The 20263-nt window shown below is 37.7% G+C and overlaps 1 protein-coding gene across 1 annotated transcript in view; it reads left to right on the top strand.

The window, feature by feature from the left end:
• The window catches only part of CNTN1 (contactin 1), a gene marked incomplete at both ends in the record, with an annotated part of 130038 nt that overhangs the window by 76055 nt on the left and 33720 nt on the right, over positions 1 to 20263 (top strand). The window contains 5 exon segments of the mRNA XM_082280428.1: positions 1373 to 1490; positions 3101 to 3251; positions 3727 to 3854; positions 6449 to 6624; positions 17673 to 17793. Coding sequence (XP_082136554.1) covers positions 1373 to 1490; positions 3101 to 3251; positions 3727 to 3854; positions 6449 to 6624; positions 17673 to 17793 — 694 coding nt within the window.

The following is a 20263-nucleotide window of genomic DNA, read 5'->3' as shown; positions in this document are numbered from 1 at the left end:
AGGGGCACATTTCACTAGGCCAGGTTGCTCAGAACTCCATCCAGCCTGCCCTTGAACAATTACAGGGATGAGAAGTCCACAGCTGCTCAGGGAAAAATCTGTTCAGGCATTTCAAAAGTGTATTTAAAGTCTGTTGCTTATACTATATGAAAAGCCATTAAAAAACCCAAGAGAATATGAGGGCACAATGCAGGTCTGCATCTGTTGAGCTCTGATGACTCTGATCTTGGCAAGCAAATAAAAAAAGACAATGAGGCAGCTTGTTTTTTTGACTGTATATCTTAAGAAAAATGTGTGATGTTGGAGGGAGAACAGGGTTGTCACTATCTGCTATTTGGAGGTGGCTTAAACCAGGAAAAACAATGATTTTGTCTAGATTTGGCAGTTATTGCAAACAAATAATTTAACAAGTGAGTTGCTTGCTAGTCCCCACTGAACTTGGCTTTCACTGAAAAAATCGGCACACTGGGATGCAGAACACCATGTTTAAGTCTCCAGTAGTACACCAGAAGATTTTACGGTGTGTTACTGTGATATAAAATGATTTCCAAATGGAAGATAGCAAAAATATGTTAATTGCCTTGAAAATATAATTTGTTTTTAAAACAGATAACTTGCAATTAGGCATTTCATTTAGCACACAACAAAGATGCCTTTTAGAAAACCTGATTAAAAAATTTTCACATAAAACAAGTCAGAAAATACGTTTCCTTTAATCTGTTCTCTTTTCATCTAAGTAGTATTGTCTTAATCTTCCACTGCTCCATGCACTCCAATGTACTTAGATACAAGGGTTAAAGATTTCAGCTTGATTTTCACAAGAAAACAGAATATATTAACATGATCTTTCAAAAACTGCTTGACATCTATTTGTAATTTACCAAATACCCCAACTTAAGTACCTTATTTTGATTGACTGCTTTTTCTTTTTTACATTAAAACAAAGTGTTAGAAAATAGTTTCTACCATCTCCCAGAGGAATCTTCTGAAAAACTCCTACCTCACTGGGACTTGCTTTGACTTTTTTCTATTGTAAAATGATGTAACAACAGAAAGTACTGACCAGTGAGCATGGCATAACAAAGGTTATGTGCATAAAATTAATTTAATTCCTTGTTTCTTATTTCTGATTCAGCAGTGTTTGCATTGATATGATAACGCTGGACTGGAGAGTAAATTTGTCTACTGACACTCAGCTAGGACTTTTCCAGAAACTTAAGTACTGAATGACACTGAATCTTTCTTTAAAAAAAGATGAACCCAATGTCACCAAAAAAGGAAAAGAAAAAAAAAATAATGTGGATGTGTGTGAATTCTTCAACTTACGTAGTTTATATTAATATCTTGTTGTTTTATTGATTCTGTGTTTTAGTTCCGGAAGGGTGAACTAAGAATGCAAAGTCTGACCTTTGACGATGCCGGCATGTACCAGTGTATAGCAGAAAACATGCATGGAATTATTTATGCAAATGCTGAACTGAAGATTGTGGGTCAGTGGGATTACTTCTCTATTTACTGTCTCAGGGTTGAATAAGATAGCAGTTACATTTGCAAATACTGTTTGGTAACACATTCCTGTGAGGATGAAGCTAAGAACTCTCACTCAGTCTAGGTGAGATGGGGTTTATTTGAGTTCTCTAGCTGGTTTTTGACAACAACTTGAGGAATAAAGTTACCAACTTGTGGGGCGTTTTTTCCATTCTTATTTATGATGTTTGTTTCCTGCTGTTCCCTCTCAGAGGAACTGATAGTGCAGAAGTTACATGAAGCACATGGAGTTGCAGCCTATACTTTCAAGCTTGCAAAACTGGTTAAGAAGCATTTTCATTTTTGCTCACCTATGATCACTCCTCTGTGAGGAAAAATTTGCTTTTTAACAAACCATGTTGTCACTTACTTGGCCTTTGAAGCTCTTCATCTTTGCTGTCCCCTTTGCTTTTGCTTTCTACAACCCATTACACCCAAGTCACCATGTTGTATGCAACGTAGCTGTGCCATTTGATGGCTGGATGTAGTTATGAATCCATTGTGTTTTCCTAGGAAGCATCCTGTTGAAAGTTTGACTCTCAGATCTAGAGTTCCCAGCCTTAAAACAATTTCTGATGTTTTTACTGATTTCATTAGAGCAGACACTCTGGCTGTATGACATAGTTTCCTAGATTTCCCTGCAGTAGTTACTATTCTTTCCATCTCACATTTGCCTTCAGACTTTCCCAAGAACTAAACTATTCTTGTTTTTCCCAACCCATTGCACAACAATGCTTCATTCTACACTGTTCTTCCATTACTATATACTCCCTACCAGCTTGGTTGAAACAAAATGAGCACTTCCTCTGTGTGCATTTTCAAAGTTCAGGGTTGGTAAGATGTGAATATTGGTCAGAGTTTTGCTCTGTACTTCTGTAATTAAATAATAGCTTTATTTCCTCAGGCTGTGCACACGCTGGCATGATTAATGGTGGTATGCTAAGATGCAAAATAATTAAAAGCTTTTTTTCTTTTATTTGGTTTAAAATAAAGAGAAAATTAGTAAGCAAAGATCTGACCTCAGAGACATAAGTGTGGTGCTTACGACAGTCATGTCTCAGTATTCTTGTACATCTGAGAGTCCACCTAAAGCCAGGTGGCCAAACAGAAAATCACAGAGAATAAGAAGGGCACAATTTTAGTTTCTAGAGAGGGTTAAAACCACTGAAAAGTAAACCCAACTATTCTTTGGAAGTATGATTGAGTGAGCAACTTGTGAAAGAAATTTACCTCCAGGAATCTGAATTTTATTAGGACTGATCAAAAGGCCTTTTGAAAGGGAGGAACTTTCAGTGGACTTTGATCTTGTTAGATTAAACTCAGATGAAAGTTCAGAAATCAATAGAAAGAAACCTCTGGTGTAACACAGCACAGAACTACGTAATGATTTTTCCTGGTTTTTTAGATTACCATGTGCTTCTCAGTACATCATCTGTATTGTTAATATTTTTCTTACTGGCCTGAAAATGAACATTTGTAAACAATTCAAGAGTTCTGTTCTTGTTGTTGCAAACAAGTTCTATTTTGCAGTAAAATCACTAACAGCAGTATTTATGTTAATTTTTGCTTTCAGCTTCACCTCCTACTTTTGAACTGAACCCTATGAAGAAGAAAATCCTAGCTGCTAAAGGGGGGCGTGTAATCATTGAATGCAAGCCTAAAGCTGCTCCTAAGCCAAAATTCTCCTGGAGCAAAGGAACAGAATTACTTGTAAATGGGAGCCGGTTAGTACTGTTAGTGAACACTTTGAGCCTTAGAAATGTAGCCTTATGTATCTGTCTATCCCATAGGATAGTTCTCCATTTTGCAGACCTCAGGGACAGGAAAATGTGTAACTTCAGGAAAATAATATGCCAAAATGTTGCTGGCAGTACAGATTCAAAGAGTTAGCAGGGTATCCAGCTTTACCTAGTCTGGTTTAAAAATTGCATTGTACTATTAAAAGTCTAAGAAAAACACTTGAATGAGTACAAGTGAATAGAAGTACATTCTCTTGCTCCAGCAACCTGAGGCATCTGATCATGCCACAGTCTCTTTAAATATTTTTTACTGAAGGAGTGTTTATAAATCCAGTAGTTAGATATGAGCTTTGAAATGATGTTTGTGGTTTGTTCTTTGACTTACTACAGTTCTACAGGAAGCATTGCTTTCTAATGTAAAATCTCATTTCTCTTGATGTATTTTTTGCACTTTCCATAGCATACGTATCTGGGATGATGGGAGCCTGGAAATTATCAATGTCACAAAGCTGGATGAAGGTCGCTACACATGTTTTGCAGAAAATAACCGAGGAAAAGCCAATAGCACTGGTGTTCTAGAAATGACAGGTAAGCCTCAGAATTGCATTCATTTGTTTTGGGTAGAATCCCTTAATTCAAAAACACTACTTTTGTTCCAGCATTGCAGTGCTTTTTCAAGCTGTTCTACATCTTTCTAATTTAATTGCTCATTATAAATGAATTGATGCTTTTAAAGCATATTGCTCAGCTGAAACTGGGTATGTTTGCACCAGTTCTAACACTGTATCTCAATTTTCAGTGTTGATTTTTCCATAAGAGATTATTAAATAAAATACATTAAACTGACATACTTTAACGCATTGGCTCTATTTGATAGCTCAGCACTCATGCTAAGGTGTGATTCTGGGGCCATGACTCAGAGAAATGGGACTCCTGCTGACCTTCCTTAGTGTTGTGGTGTTTTGCTTTGTACGGGCTTTGGTTTGGTTTGGTTTGGTTTGGTTTTGTCATTTGTTTTTGGGGGGTTTTGGTGTGGTGGTGTTGTGGTGGTGATGCTGGTGGTATAAACATGTTTCAGAGAGAATTGCTGTTAAAGAAATATGCATTAAATTTGGGGATAAGGGTGTATATCCATATGATTGCATTTCTAAATTATTTTCCGTTATCAGTATTTGTATTTTCTGCTTGAGTACTGATACCCTTAGTTGTGTATTTTAAATCTGATTTCAAATAATTAAATAACTGTAGACTACAGACAGGAAGGATAACATTCTGTAACAGCTATGTCTTATCAAGTACCAGTGATAGTAGAAGAGTCATTTGTCAAATACGTGTTTAATCTCTGTTCCAGAAATCATGCTGGATGTGACAGCTCAATGCCACAATATTGTTGTGCTAATGGAAGAGTTAGTCTGTGGCATCATATGAAAGCAATTTTCTGGCTGATACATTCCAAATTTATTGTACCAAATGAAATGTAAAACTGTATTTTGATCCTTGCAGTTACTTTTTATTATCTTCTGCTGTTTCATATATCTTAATATTACACTCAGGCATTTAATTTTGAAAGTTTATGTAAATAAATATATCCAGTCCCTTAATTGTTCTAGCATATCTTCTAAAATCAGGAAGAACATTTGCATACCAAATTCGCACAGTGAAACAAAAACCAATATGTTTGTAAACCTTATAAACTAGTATAAAGAAATTTTAAATTTTGTAAAATTCTGCTCTGATTCATCTAAAAATGAACACCAAGAGTATAAGACATCACAGCAGAAACAGAAAGGTCAGTTGACTTATTTCAAAATCATTTTCACGTTGTGGGCAATGCTGAAGGTTGATGAAGAATGCATTGAAAGTGGCATTCCCAAGCACATTGTGTGGCCCATAAAATGTCTCAGACATTGCACATGACTATAGGAAACTAAAAAGTTAAATCTGAAGCTGGCAGACACTGCAAACTCTGATGGTTTTTCCCAACTGCTGTTCATTCCCTGCCACTGGTCCACTCTTTCAGCAACTTTTTAGGCAGGTATTGGTACTGAGCATACCAGCACCACCACACTGGAATGGAGCAAGTATCCTATGCATGAGTCCATATGTAAGGCCCTGGAGACCAGATGTTAACAGGCTGCTCCAATACACTGTGAGATGCTCCATATTGCAAAAGGCAGTAGTTGTGCCATCCTTGTAGTCTCAGTATTAAGCAGGTTTTAGATTACTAGAGTAGGATCTGGGAAAAGGTTTCTTTCTGAGGCAGATTGACAAAATACTGGGCTTACTGAGGTTATTTTCTTTTTCTGTGTGTGATGGAATGGAGTGTGCTCCTTGGAGCAAGCTCAAGCCTAGGTTTTAACTAGTGGCAATAACTTTTCTTATGGCTATTGTCTTCCCACTTTTGATACCCTACTACCACTCTCATATTGGTGGGACAGATATTACATGTCATGGCATAAGGAAGATATTCTGTTACTTTTTGTTTTATGATAATAATTGTAAGAAAAGGAACAAGTGTCACTGATCCAGTGAGTCCCTTCCAGAACAGTTGCTAATTTGCCATATGAGTTTGATGTATGTGTCAAGAGCTAAAGCAAGTGTCATGAGATGTCTGCTTTCTTTTTTGTTCCTGTAATAATAAGAGACATTGCTGGGGGATGTACAGCTTTCTTCCTTTCCTTGTATTGTTTTCTCTTCTTTTTCACATGTAGCTATTTGCACAATTTGTTATGCATCTATTATATCAGTAGATAAATTAAGATCTCAATCCCTACAATGCTGTAATGGAAATCAGACTCAGCCTAACCAAGTAGAACTTTTCATTCATTAAAGAGACAAGTTTTAAAACATAGGAAATATTATAATTGAAACAAGAAACGCAGCACAAGTCATGTAAGATTCATCATGTGTCTTCTTTCTACTTGAGATACAGTCAGGGAATAAAAATACTTGTAATGTGATTCAGAGATTTAAACAGCTAAACAGAAGTCAGGAATTTTAGTTGTAAAATGTTTTCTTTGTTCCTTTCAGTTTGGTCCTTTGAAATGTAGTTGTATGAATAACATGTAAACTAGAGTTTGAGAGAGTGGTTTAATGTATGATCAAATAGTTATGAAGCCGAGTTTGTATTTGAATAAACATTTATTTATTGGAGTTTTCCATGTTTGCCATTAACTTCACAGAAGCTACAAGGATTACTTTAGCTCCGTTGAATGTTGATGTCACCGTTGGAGAGAATGCTACCATGCAGTGCATTGCATCCCATGATCCCACATTAGACCTGACATTTATTTGGTCTCTAAATGGCTTTGTAATAGATTTTGAGAAAGAACATGAACATTATGAAAGGAATGTTATGGTAAGATACTATAGATCATTCTTTAATACATGAAAGCCTAGTTTTCTTTGTTGTGAATAGTTGTCTTTTCTGTGTTGGTTTGGGTCCAGTAGGCCAAGAACATAAAATAGAATTACAATTCAGACACCTTCCAGACACACAGGCACTTGCAGGCAGATACCTGAAATCAGGTATCTAAATTGATGTAAGTATTTTGGTACCTCGGATAAATCCCACTCTGATTATTAGTGAAAATAGCTGTTAAGTAGGTAGCCTGATTGTAAACAGGGTGCAAATTGCCTCCAAAAAGTGTGCATATGCATTTACTTTTACTTATCCATGTTTTTCTCATCAACATTTCTGGAATTTGGGACAAAACTTGGCCAGATGGTGGGTAGGAGTCAAACAGTCTGTAAACACTGAGGAAGAACAGTTTATGTGAAGGCTAAACAAGTTAATACAAAGACACTCATTTTAGCATATAAAAAACCCATAGCTCTTTTGTATTTGCAAGGATGGTTATGTTTTTAGAGTCTTCTATCAGTTTTATTCAAAATTAATGTCTCTATTAGAAATCCTTTCTTGTTATGTCTAATCACATGCTGATTTGCCTAATATTCGGCAACCTCCAAGTGGTTGCCTACTTGTGTAAATATTTATTCTGTTATTCTGGGTTTAAATTACATGAAAATCCTCAAATTTAAATCCCTGGGAGGGTTTTTATGTGCTCCCAAGAGAAACTGTGGCTATGGAGAGAAAAGGTTGCTAATGGTAGGTGCAGTGTCTGGGAACACCAGGGACCATGTTTATTTTCAGCTCTGTGTTCAAAATGATGTACCAGTGCCTCCTGAAAAGTCCTTCTCCTAGGCTGGCAGTATTATCTGATTTTCCACGGACCAAGAGATTACTTTTTTTGCTTTCAGTATCTGTTTATCTCCATGTGAAAAGATGTTTAAAGTGTAACTATTTTAGTCTGATTTGGAACAAACCAGCCCTTTGAAGATTCAGGAGTTGCCTCGACCTGCTCATTTGCTGAGTTGTAAGACATAGTTAAGAAGACACACTGCTCTCTTTCAATGAGAGAACATGTCCTTGTCCAACAAACCAGTGGAAGCATGCTAAGATCAGCTCATAAACATTGAAACCCAAAGACATACACCCCTTTCTGTAATAAATCTCCTGAAAGTCTATGTCCACTCTCAGTAGCAGGGTAGTAAGTAGTCTGCAGTGTATTTTGTGTTGCCTCAGGAATTAAAAAATACGTAGTTCTTCTCCAGTACACTGGCATCTTTCAAAACATTTCCTGCAGGTGACTGTTAAGTCACACTTTTGATAAGTTTATATTTACACTCTGGTAGTAATCAATGCATAGGAATGCCTTGAAAAAGCTTTAATTGCCTCCTAATTGCATTAGTTTGTCCTTCGATAAAGACTGGAATGAGTCTGAGCATCAGTCAAAATAAGAGCTTAAAGAGTAAAGCGCTCCACTAAACTTACTCCTTGTAAAAGAGCAAATAAAATCACTCTGTGTCAGATTTTATTTAGTTGATTGCTTTTAGCTACCTAACATGTCACACAAGGAAATTTGTTCCATAAAACAGGAAAACAGACTGAAAGTGTTGATGAATCTGTTATTTAGGTGTGGAGGAAGGCAAAAACGGCTTTGTCAGAAGAGTTTGTAATGCAAGAGAAGGGAACCTGAACTTTCTCCATCTGTGGGTCATCTGTTGAATATGCTGAACAAAATTTTTTTTTTATCATTGATATATACTTTTGAGGTTTCCTCTAAACAATGAAAATAGAAGGAAATGAGATTTTTTTTTTCTTTTAGGATAAATTAATTCTGAAATTTAATCCTGATTTTAGAACATTTTCTACAAAGCACTTCAAGTTGGCAAATATGGAACCAAATAAGGCCTTCAGAAAATGTGTAATTCTCTTAGAAGATTGACACTATTTAGTTCCCAACCACCTGTTTCACCTTCCAGATAGCCAGTGGTCCTGGACTCCTGATCTCAAATTCTGATTATCTCCACAATATTTTAGACCTTTTATTGAAATGCTTAATTTCAAAACCAAATTACCCTAACTTTCCTAGGCTACCTTGGTCCCTAAAAAATTTCTGTGGTCTTCAGAGGGAGAGAAAGAGGTGCTTCTCTTCATGAGGGTGTTGAATGTGGTGCTGTAATACTTCCTTTTTCAATAGATTATATGGATGGATACTCCACAGGATTCAGAAGAAGCTGAAGAACTCCTAATTCACTTAGACTTTTAAAACTAAATAGTTTAGATCTAAATATAATTTAATTTGCTTATCCGTGTATAACCCCTGAAGGATATCCTTCTTCCTGAAGAATCTTTCTTGGTTTGTTGTGTTCCTTTTGCATTTGATCTGTCAGTACTGGTAGAAATTATTTTAGCAGAGGCATCTTCTTGTTTTGCATTCCTAAGCCTTAATTCTGGGCTTACAAATGCAAAGCAATTGCAAATAATCTTTGTTACTCTTCCACAGGCAGCTTGGTCTTTATCCAGGACAGAGGGGACAGTAGGGATTGCATTTGAAGTCTTCATTTGTAGGTATTAGGTGGTTCAGTGCTTAAATAATAACAAATACAGATTTTTTAACAAATTCAGCAAATCCAATGCAAAGGTTTATGTAGGGTATAATTAAGAGGAATATGCACTTTCTGTATTTCTGTTCTATTCCTTTGTTATTGTATTATTGCATTAAGGGCAAGGAAAGGGATTTTCTCCTGCCAGTTTCCCTCTCCCTGGCAGTTCTGAGCTGAAGTCACTGGGTGGCAGGTTTGCTCAGGATTTCTTGGATGTAAAGGGTGAGCTGGTTTACATTTGAGAGCAGCAGCCCGAACTGCTGGGCTTGAAACGTCCTGCTACCCAGCCCTACACAAACACAAAAGAAAAAGATATTCCACTGTGGATATTAAGATTACTGGGTATATGAAGCATGTGCTCTGTGCTATAATTTCCTGTTGATGAAGGATCCTCATCTGTCCCTCAGATAATATCACTATTAATTTATGTGACTATGCAGATCAAGTTGCTGAAACTTGATAGAGTCACAGTATTTCAGTTCTCAAAATAATACTATTATTGTCATATAGACATAATGAAATGCTAATTAAATTCATGTAAACACCTGCATAATTCTTCTCTCTTTAAATGCAAGCTTTGGTATCTCTGTCATTGCTGAAGGCAAAGCTAATTTGCATTACATTAGTACTAAAATTAATTTCTCAAAAGGACATTTGTCAGTTCTGTTTTCATTTCCTGTGACAACAGTATGTAAAGTGGAAAAAAAGAAAAAAATAAAATAATTGGTTAGCTTCCAAAGAATCAAATGCAATCTTCAGACTCTTACTATTAAATTGATTACTTTTAACTTTATGTGTGGTTGTTCCTCTGATTATTTGATTGAGGAACTATACATCATCACATCTTTTCAAGTCCCAAAAAAGATACAGCTCTTCAAGTAATCTGGAAAACTCTAATGTCTGTTCATTTGTAACTTATAGATCTGCTTTTTGTCATGTATTTTTAAAGATTGAAAAGATTACTTTTAAGATATTTATATAAAAAATACATACAGTATCCAAATAATAATATTTCTTTAATTTCATTACCAAAAAAAGTTGGTTTTTTTTAATGTACTTTTGAGCCCTACTAGTCCATTTGTATGGATAGTCATGAAAAGGAATTCCATAATTTAACTGGTTCAGGTCAAAAACTTGAATATAGACTTAGGAAGAGTCCAAATTTAAGTTGTAGTTGTCTTAGTGACATAATGACACAAATACATTTTAAAATGCTTTCCATACCAGCAGTATTTCTGTTTGCTACATTATTTATTAGTTGTCTTAAGTGATATCAGTGAACCTGAAACCCTGATTTTTTTTCACCATTTTATCTTTAATAAGTTAAATTGAATTGCTGTACAAGTGTTCAGGAACTTGACCTGCTTACAAATAGCTTTCTTCTTTAAGTATTCAAAGAAAGAGTAAGTGGTGATGGAAAGATACAGTAAGACCAGGTGATGAATTTTGTCATAGAGACAACTGACTTGTTACCCCTTCATATGAAGGGGGCATTTTTCAAGCTGATGCTGGCACACCTCTGTGTCATGATTGCCACAGAGCAGGAATTAAGACCTGCTGAATCCACACTGACTCTGAGGTGTGGATTCTGACTTTGCAGTGTTCTCCCCAGTGTTCATAGGTACATGGCACAAAGGCAGACACATTCAGCATAGAATTTGCAGAACCTATAGCTCAGGCTCGATTCAGCTTTGAAGTAGCTTCTGAATCCAAGGTGTCTGTGCATAACCAGCTCTGTATCCCTGCAGCTATCATGTGGTTAACCTGCAGTAGTGTAGACTTCTCTGAATACTCAAAAGCTTGCTTTTTCCTTATGCAAATATTATTCTTCTTACTTTATCTCTCTGAAGTACAGAAAGCTTCACAGTCTTCTAGGATGACACTCATAATATTCTGAACATACACAGCCAGACAGGTACTTTTCATTTAAGTACAACACACATGGAAGGGCCTGTTTTGTTGTTTAACTATTAAAGGTGGTTAGTCCAGATGCCAAAATTCACACTACAGATTTCTGAAAGAGGTGAGGTGAATTCTAGGTTGGAGACAGTGTTTGCCGAAACACTTTGTTTGTTTCTTCTCCAAAACTGATGGTTTTGTAAACAACAAAGAACAAGTTGAACTATAAAAATCAGATTAGAGGAGTAGAGATTTATGCCTGCCTGGTTTTTGTAAAGTATTTTGTAAAGTATTTTAAATTGCAGTTCATTGGCTGGGCATGGATAGACAAAGTTATTCTACTGCATGTTCCTGCTTCAGTAGATTGCTTTGGAGACACTTAATTTTATTGTGTAAATCTGTCTTTGAACCCAAACTATTCAATGATTCTATGATTCCACTGTTTTCTGCAGCAGAAAATATACAGGGATTTTAATTTTTATTTTTCTTCGCTGCTTTCCCTGGTAATCCTCCTTGCAGAGTGTGTAGTCTAGCTCCTGCTGTAGACCAGGAAATTAATGGAAAGTTCAAGAGAACTGAAGAATTGGGGTAAAGTGTTTAGAAAGAATTATAGAATCATAGAATAGTTTAGGACGGAAAAGACCTTTCAGAACATTGAGTCTAACTGTTAACGCAGCACTGTGAATTCCACCTCTAAACCATGTCTCTAAGTGCCACATCTACACATCTAAATACCTCCAGGGTTGGTGATTCAACCACTTCCCAGGGTAGCCTGTTCCAATGCCCAACAACCCTTTCCAGGACAAATTTTCCCCTTGTTATTTGGGAGAAGAGACCAACCCCCACCTCACTACTTTAGGTAGTTGTAAAGAATAATAAGGTCCCCCCTCAGCCTCTTCTCCGAGCTGAACACCCCCTGTTCCCTCAACTGCTCCTCATCATGCTTGTGCTCCAGACCCTACACCAGCCTTTGTTGCCCTTCTCTGGGCTCACTCCAGGACCTCAATGTCATTCTTGCTGTGAGGGTCTCAAAACTGAACACAGTTCTTAAAGTGCCTCCTCACCAGTGCTGAGTACAGAATGATAATCACTGCCCTGGTCCTGCTGGCCACACTTTGCAGATACAAACCAGGATGCCATTGACCTTCTTGGCCACCTGGGCACACATTGGCTCATGTTCAGCTGCTGTCAACCAGCACCCCCAGGTCCTTTTCCACCAGGCTGCTTTCCAGCCACTCTTCCCCCAGCCTGTAGCACTGCCTCAGGTTGTTGTGACACAGGTGCAGGACCTGGAACTTGGCCTTGCTGACCCTCATAAAATCGGCCTTGGCCCATCGATCCAACCTGTCCAAATCCCTTTGCAGGACCTTCTTACCCTCCAGCACATCAACACTACTGCCCAACTTGGTGTCATCTGCAAACTCACTGAGGATGCACTTGATCCCCTCATTCAGATTGTCAATGAAAATATTAAACAGGACTGGCCCCAGTTACTGAGCCCTGGGGAACCCCTGCTGGTGCCCAGCTGCCAGCTGCATGTAACTCCATTCACCACCACTCTCTGGCCATCCAGCCAGTTTTTCACCCAGCAAACAGTCCACCCATCCAAGCCATAGGAAACCAGTTTCTCCAAGATAATGTTGTGGGAAATGGTGTCAAAGGCTTTACTAAAGTCCAGTACACAACATCCACAGCCTTTCCCTCACCCACTAAAGAGGTCACCTTGTTGTTGAAATCAGGTTGGTCAAAATAGGAAAGCTCAGTTGCACACTGATTAAGAAGAAGAGGTTATGTATGGACTAGAACAAAGCCAGAGTTGTAGTGAGCTCATTTAGTACAGTTTTTGAATGTAGTAAGGTGGCAGGTGATAGCTGATGAAGCATGACCAACCAAATCAACTGCTTACTGTTTTTTTTAATGAAAGAGCGTTCCAGGACTCTCTCAAGGTACCTGAGACAGTATTGAGACATACTTGAGTGTATTGAGACATACACTGCTTTCAGTGCCTTGATGTATTAGGGAAGTGCTTTAGACATGAGTGAGCTGGAAGTCACATATTTTGTCTAGGTTTGGAGTAATATTTAGAGGCAATGGCCTAATAGTAACCTAGTGAGCATGGAATGAGATGGATGGAGTCAGTGGTTAAGGGCAAGGAGGGGAAGGAAAGCATAAGATACAGTGCTGAGGGTGAAGCCAACAAGCAGTTTTCTCTGACAGAAGCCTTTGAGGAAACTTTACTTATGGCACAAAAATTGTAGTTAGTTTAGAAGATGAAGATGTGCCAACTTCTGTGCTAGAATTAAAAAATACTCTTCAAAAACAGTTGACTATACCATTTATGTGCTTGTGAGACTTACCAGGCTACCAAGATTCATGTACCATCCCTAGTTAGGTAGCAGGAGCTGAGAAAGCCAGGTATGAACACTGCTCAGAGAAATGTAGTTTGCAGTGTATTGTGAAGTTTGTCATCAGCCATAAATTTGTGAGCCATGAGTATAAGTGAGCAAGTACCTAGGCTTTTTCTGCTGTTGTAAATGAAATAACAAGGCCCATTACCGCAGGGATGCTGGTACAAAGCACAGTGTCCTCAGGAATTCTCAGTGGTATGCTGAATGGAGAAGAATAATATATTTGTTGGAAATACTTCCCAGTCCACATCTCAAGTGTAGAATTAACACTGTATATCCTTTACATATAAATATAGCTCACAGAAGGAAAAGATTCTGTAGTGGGAATGACTGTCATCATTGTCCTGCTGAGTTTTTTATTTATCTGTAACTATGGCTTATAAAACAAAACAAGGTCTCAGGTGAATAGGATTAAGACAATAGAGTTGCACTGGTGTTGTCCCCGTGTTATCTCTGATGACAGTATCAGGAAAACATCTATAATCACATTTGCATTAACTTTCCTCAACAGCTGTTGGATTATCTGTTCTGGTTGTAGCAACCACACACCCAATTATCTACTGGCAGGATCAAACCAATTCACATGAACTCATTTAGATTTAGGTACAGGTAGTAGAAAAAGATTTTAAAAATTATTTCTAGCTTTGGACAAACTAATCTCCTCACCAAAAATCCCATCTCTTCCAGATTACTTCTTATTGATTCTCTTACCATTTTACCTCTACTGTGTATTAAACAATGCTGAAGCTCAGATGTCTAATTTTAGAACCTGAATTAAAAAACCCCACTCTGTCTCTGCTTGCTAGGTTCTTCTACTTCTGCCAAGTTAGCTTTTTTATTACAAAGGACTTATAAGTCTTACATTAACAGAAGTTCCTTTATTGGCTCTGAGGGCCCAACAAAAGTGGATAGATGGCACTTTCAATCAAAATACTCGATTCCTGTAAATGATACTTAATTGCACAGGACACATTCTGATGGCTTTCAGCAATTTAGTGCACTGGCAAAGTTGATGGTCAGAAAAAACAGTGACTATCAGAAATAGGTCATAGAATTCTATTTTTGACATCACTATTAAATCATAAATATAGGGCTTATAGGATGAAAGTATTTGCTTGAAACTTGGTAAGTACTGAGTGGTGAACCACAGATACCCTTGGAACATCCGTGAGTATTGCTATCACTATTTCCAGTCTGTGATTCAGTCTTCTCTGAGTTAAGGAAGGCATTTTTAAACATAGCCAAGCTGAGGTTTTTGAATGAAAACATACAGTACATTCATATCTAATTTGTGGACAGAATTTGCTGATGTCTGCACTCTTTATTTGCTTGGTAAGCTCTTCTTTTACCACCAAGAACTTTGGCTTCTTCTGAAGTATGGAAAGCCTCATTACCAACTGCATAAAACCTTGCTCCAGGAGAGCTTCTGAAGCAAGAAGGTACAACACCATATCTATAGGTTGATGATTTTTAAAATTATGTTACTTTTTTCCATCTGTTTTTCATAATTTAGGTTATAAAACCAAGTCCCCATAAGGGAAATTATTGTTTGGGCAAGTATATGGGCACATCATTAATAAATACAATAAAGTATTTTAATTAAAGTGCTAACATAGAAATTAATGAGTACTAGTCCTATTAAGACTTTGTGATCATTTGTTATTAAATTAATAATATTATTATGAGAATTCTGTTCTGTTTCTAAACCCTATTGCTTTGCCCAGCATTTGCTTATGTTTATTTGCAGATAAAAATGCAAGCAATGATCAGAGAGTCACAGGCACTGTGGTTCTTTCTAGGATGACATTTAGTGTTAATGAATAAAGGATTTATACACAGCAGTCAAATAGGGATCTGTTTGTCCTTTCTAATAAAACCAAAACCAATAAGAGCAGAATTAAAAAAAAAAAAAAAATCAAACAAAAACCCACACACACTGTAGGGCTCACATGTGATTAGCCAGGCAGCCAGACAGTGTTCACTTATGCAGTAATTCCAGCAGATTTTCAAAGGATGCTGTCTGTGACAGGTCTCATTGGAGTTCTCATGAATAAACTGGGGACGCATCAGCACAGGAATGACACTACCCCAGACTCACCTCATCTCTGTAGGCTTCATGCACTTTGACAAATTAAATTAAAAGCCATGTCGTATTAGCCTTGAGTAAAAAGTGTGAATATATTTATACACATGGACATAGTTTAATACTAACTAAGAGAGAAATGATCTAGTATATATCAAGAATATTGGATTGTTCACTGATCCAGCTGATGTTTGATCCTTGCTAACAGCACTTGTGTCACTCAAAATGAGAGAAGGTGCAGTGTAACCTGCCATTCTTGCTGACCCTGTAAGGCAGTGAGCTGAAGTATTGCTAGCCAGAATCAAGCACTTTCTTTCATGTGTGCTTGATTCTTCTTTTATCCAATTATTTATTTACCACAGTAATTTCTTAAATATGTGTATTCTTATGTCAGACCAAAAAAATTTGGTCTTAAACAGATTTCAGTTTGTGCTGAAATTTTATGCCAGCAGAAGTTGAAGCTGGCAACCAAAATCCTCACTGGAGTCTGGAAAGTAAAAGGGTAGTGTTATCTGGGTATTTTACTCTCCCCTAAATATAGACTATAAACTCTCATTGTAGTTTCAGAGCACTTGGAAAAGATTTAACCTTACTTTTTTCCCCATCCTTTTCAATCAGGAACCAGAAACTGGATGGCATAGCTTTATTTCATTTCTTCTGAATGTCTAAATGCAGACACAGCCCATAATATTCGAGATTGTCTTGAAGGTCTTTTTTGTTCCCCAGAATCTGCAATAATGGTAGCACTACACTTCTTACACCTAAATATTTTTGCAGTTTCTTTTTGTACATACCATTTTGCAACTTTTGTTCCTGCATGTAAAGGTCTATGGATTGCAGTAAGTTATCCCAATGTTTGATTTTGGGGTTTTTTTCAGTTATATTTTTGAAAAATTTTCAGTGAATTAGGAAATCTGAATGTTGCCCTTATTGATATAGTGTGGTATAAATCCATCTGTTAATTTTTTGTAGCACTTTTACTCCCATGGAAGTTCAGATGTATTTTGGAAGGAACATTTTTTTTTTTTTTTGTGAAATCCCTTTAAGATTAGCATATGTATAACTCATTGATTTAGCCTAGTAATCTTTTTCTGTAATAAAATGCAGGATGGATAAACAAAATATTTCAAGTGTGTTATTTTCTAACACTTAAGTCTTCACATAAAATGTGTTTTTCATTAAGAATAGCTGTGGTGCACATAGTGGTCTCTGTTGTACTCGTTGTTTTACGGGTGCACATCTGGTTACTCAGAAGTGTCATAGGACAAAAACACTGTATCCTGTTTGCCTCTCTGTACAGCCAGAGGTAGCCAGTGGACCACACAGCCATCTGAAAACATGGTTGTGTACTTCCCAATAGTCTGGCATTGGTGAAGAGTGTTAAGGGCGGATTAGGGTCTGGGATGATGAGTATATGAGCCTTGTTCCTTGTTGCTAAATTTCTTCCCTGGGGGTCCTGCTGTTTGCCAATGAGCAGTTAGAGCTGAGCTGGGGGACAAGCATGTCCAGCCTGAAAGGGGCCTCAGCAGCAAGGGTGGGCAGAGGAGTACAGGGCAGGTCTTGGTGCATCTTTGTTCAGGCTGTGCTTGTAGCCTCTCTGAGATGAAAACTCAGGTACTGCTTTAGGATTAAAAAGGAAGAGCCAAACAGCAACTGCTCTGTTAGTAGGACTCCATGACATGCTATCATGCCAATGTGCTTAAAAAAAGCAAGTAATGTTGCAGAAAAATCATCTGACTGTGGTTTATGAACAAAATCTTGACTCAATTTAATGTTCAGATACGGGCTTCAAAAAGTAAGAGGGAGATGTTGACTTGTTAATAATAATTTACTAAGGTGTCTGGTTTTTTCATGCCCAGTAAAGAACGGCAGATCCTCAGGAAACAAGGGACATTTTCAACAGCTATCCTATAAATCAGATGTATGTTTGAGGGTGATCCCTTCTCAAAGTAAGCACTTTTTAGAAATAGCAACCACTGTAAATCATTTGGGAGAGATGTGTAGACAGGTATCATGTACCTGCACAGGGGTGTTCGCCACTTTCACCAAGTGTTGTTTTTGTGACAGATTAAATCCAATGGGGAGCTGCTGATTAAAAATGTTCAGCTGCGGCACGCGGGGAGGTACATGTGCACTGCTCAGACAATTGTGGACAACTCCTCAGCTTCAGCTGACCTTGTGGTAAGAGGTAAGGTTCTCCAGGTAATACAGAAATAGGGCTGGTTTTCACCCAGACAAGACACCAAGACAGGAGTGTTTCTGATTGTTTAGGGTATGTGATTTCTCATGAACAGATGGCAGAAATTAAAATGAGAAGTGCATAAACATGCAAAGTCATAAAAGTCTACTCAGGGTACTGATTCTGTTGCAGACATTTAGATGTCTAACTGACCATATGTTTTCCTGAAAAGCAATAAGGATTTTTTGATTATGGATATTTTCTGTATGTTAAAGCAATTTTTACATAGTTTAATTTGGTGTCCATTATTAAAAATAAATTTCAAGGATCATTTCAATGTATCCGCTGGATACATTTCTAAGTCACTTCTCATTTTTCATAAAGCTGCATGGATTAAATTATTGTGTATAATATTGGGCTACATTAAAAGGATTTTGAGTTTTCAAATTACAGAAACCAAGACATCTGGGGTTAAGTTTATCACTCAGTTTTTATCTGATTCATGTCTGTTAAGTGTTACTGCAGTCTCAAAATGCTGTTCTTGCTCATAACAGTATGTATCCTACAAATCTGTTACAATGTGAAGTTTTGATAGCATGAGTTAATGTACTTTGGACATTTTGCTCTCTTTTATGCCTGTGGGCATAACACATTCTGAAGTGCTAATGATTTGTTTTGCTGACAATTCAAAGCAGATATAACTTGTACTTTGAGTTGCCTTGCTGCTGTGTTTTGCCCAACATTCGAGTTACACCATAGAGCTGTGAAGCAGCTGAAGTATAGCTAGTGTCGTGGTTCTGAACTTCTGTCATCTGAGGTTGTTGTGCAGTTGAGTATTTCTGCATTTAATTTTTGCTGGGTATTAACAGCCCATGAAATGTCATCAGTTTTGGATAAAATGTCAAAGCAAATATGGTAAGTGATGAAACTACAGAATACATCTGCAAAGTAAAAGAGTAGGATCTGTTCATATGCCTCAGTATTATGTAAGCAATTCCTTTTAAAAATTAAAAGAGAGACAAGGTGCTTTATCAAGCTTCTGATTCCCCTTTCCAACCCAGTCATTGCTCAGAGATTGTGTTGTAGAAGAAATTAGCATTCATTTTATTCTCAAAATTTGGATTTTAATACAATGATCACAGTTCTGCTTACGGCTGCTTTTTTTGTCAGTGTAAGACTCAGCATCTTACCAGGCCAAGAGTAAATATCTTATGAAAAATGACAAAGGTGGGATTGTAGTTTCACTGCATTGGTAAGGAGGAGGCAAGAGCAGAGCATGAAAACAAAGAGATGTGTTTCAGAGCATCTCATCAGTGGAGTGGTAAAGGATAGCTACTGTCACTGCAGGCACATGAAGATGGTTTGTCTGTCCACAAAACAATATAACAGTTCATATGGATTGTTCTATGTGATCTTGTTTAAATTGCTAGCGACGTTAGTACACTGAAGACTCTGCAGCCCCTGCATGCACCTACAGACCTTACTGGCCCTGTGTTGCCCTCCCTGGGGCTGTGTTACAGACGTGCCTGCTTCCAGCTCTGTCTCTGGCCCTGCCTCCTGGATGTGCTTCAAGCCTGTGCTGTGGGTAGCTGCCTCCTGGATGGACTGCTTGGATATATGCAGCAGTTTGTCACCTGGATGCACCCAGTTCACTGCCCATGGGGGCATACCTGGGACTGCCATATCAGTACCTGGCTCTGCCCACTATATTTGGACCCAGTGGAACCATGGCCCATTGCTGAAAGAGCTACCAACCTTGGGGTTAGTTGTAGGTCCTGGATCAGCTTTCCTATGGAGCCTTTCCCTTTTCCTTTGGCCCTTGGTTTTCCTGAGACATGCCGTTTTCAGGAGCTGATGGTGAGGTGAGAAGCTGTAAGAGGTATCATTTGAAGAAAGAAGGAAAGTTATTGGGACTGATAAACCTTTCCATACCTTCCAGCCAGAGGGCTTCTGAAGTGAACAGTCTTGCGGGAGACTGGGTCTCTCATCAGACCTTACCTACCTGTATCCTTAGAGCTGTGATAGCAAATATGCATGTTACCAGGGTGGAGAGTTGACCAACAGCCCTCATCTTAAAAATCAGCTCTTAACAACAACTTCTACTTTGTGCATGCTCTGTGAAGAGTAAGAAGCTGTTTCCACGTGCAGTGAGGTATTTAGTCCTTACCTGGAAAGGAGGTCCAAGGGATGAAATTGCTTGCTTGTTAGAAGGATATATTCATTGAAGCCAAGAAACAACAACACACAGTAGTATAAGCTTTTGATTCAGTTAATTTCATTTGAGTCCTTTTGCTCAGTGGTATGGAGAAAATAAAGAGCTCAAGAGCTGAAGATACATTTGGCACACTCTGTATTTAAATCTGACATAGAAATCTAATTCCATTCTTTTTTGTTGTTTTTGTTGTGATTTTTTGTGGTTTCTCTGTAAATAGTGCAGGAAACATGTTATGGTATTCTTGGGGTTTTTTTAATATTCTCT

Source organism: Coloeus monedula, assembly GCF_965178545.1.
Source record: "Coloeus monedula genome assembly, chromosome: 4".
NCBI classification, from domain to species: domain Eukaryota; kingdom Metazoa; phylum Chordata; class Aves; order Passeriformes; family Corvidae; genus Coloeus; species Coloeus monedula.
Note: the sequence above shows the minus strand (reverse complement) of the source record. Positions and strands in the feature narration are given on the sequence as shown.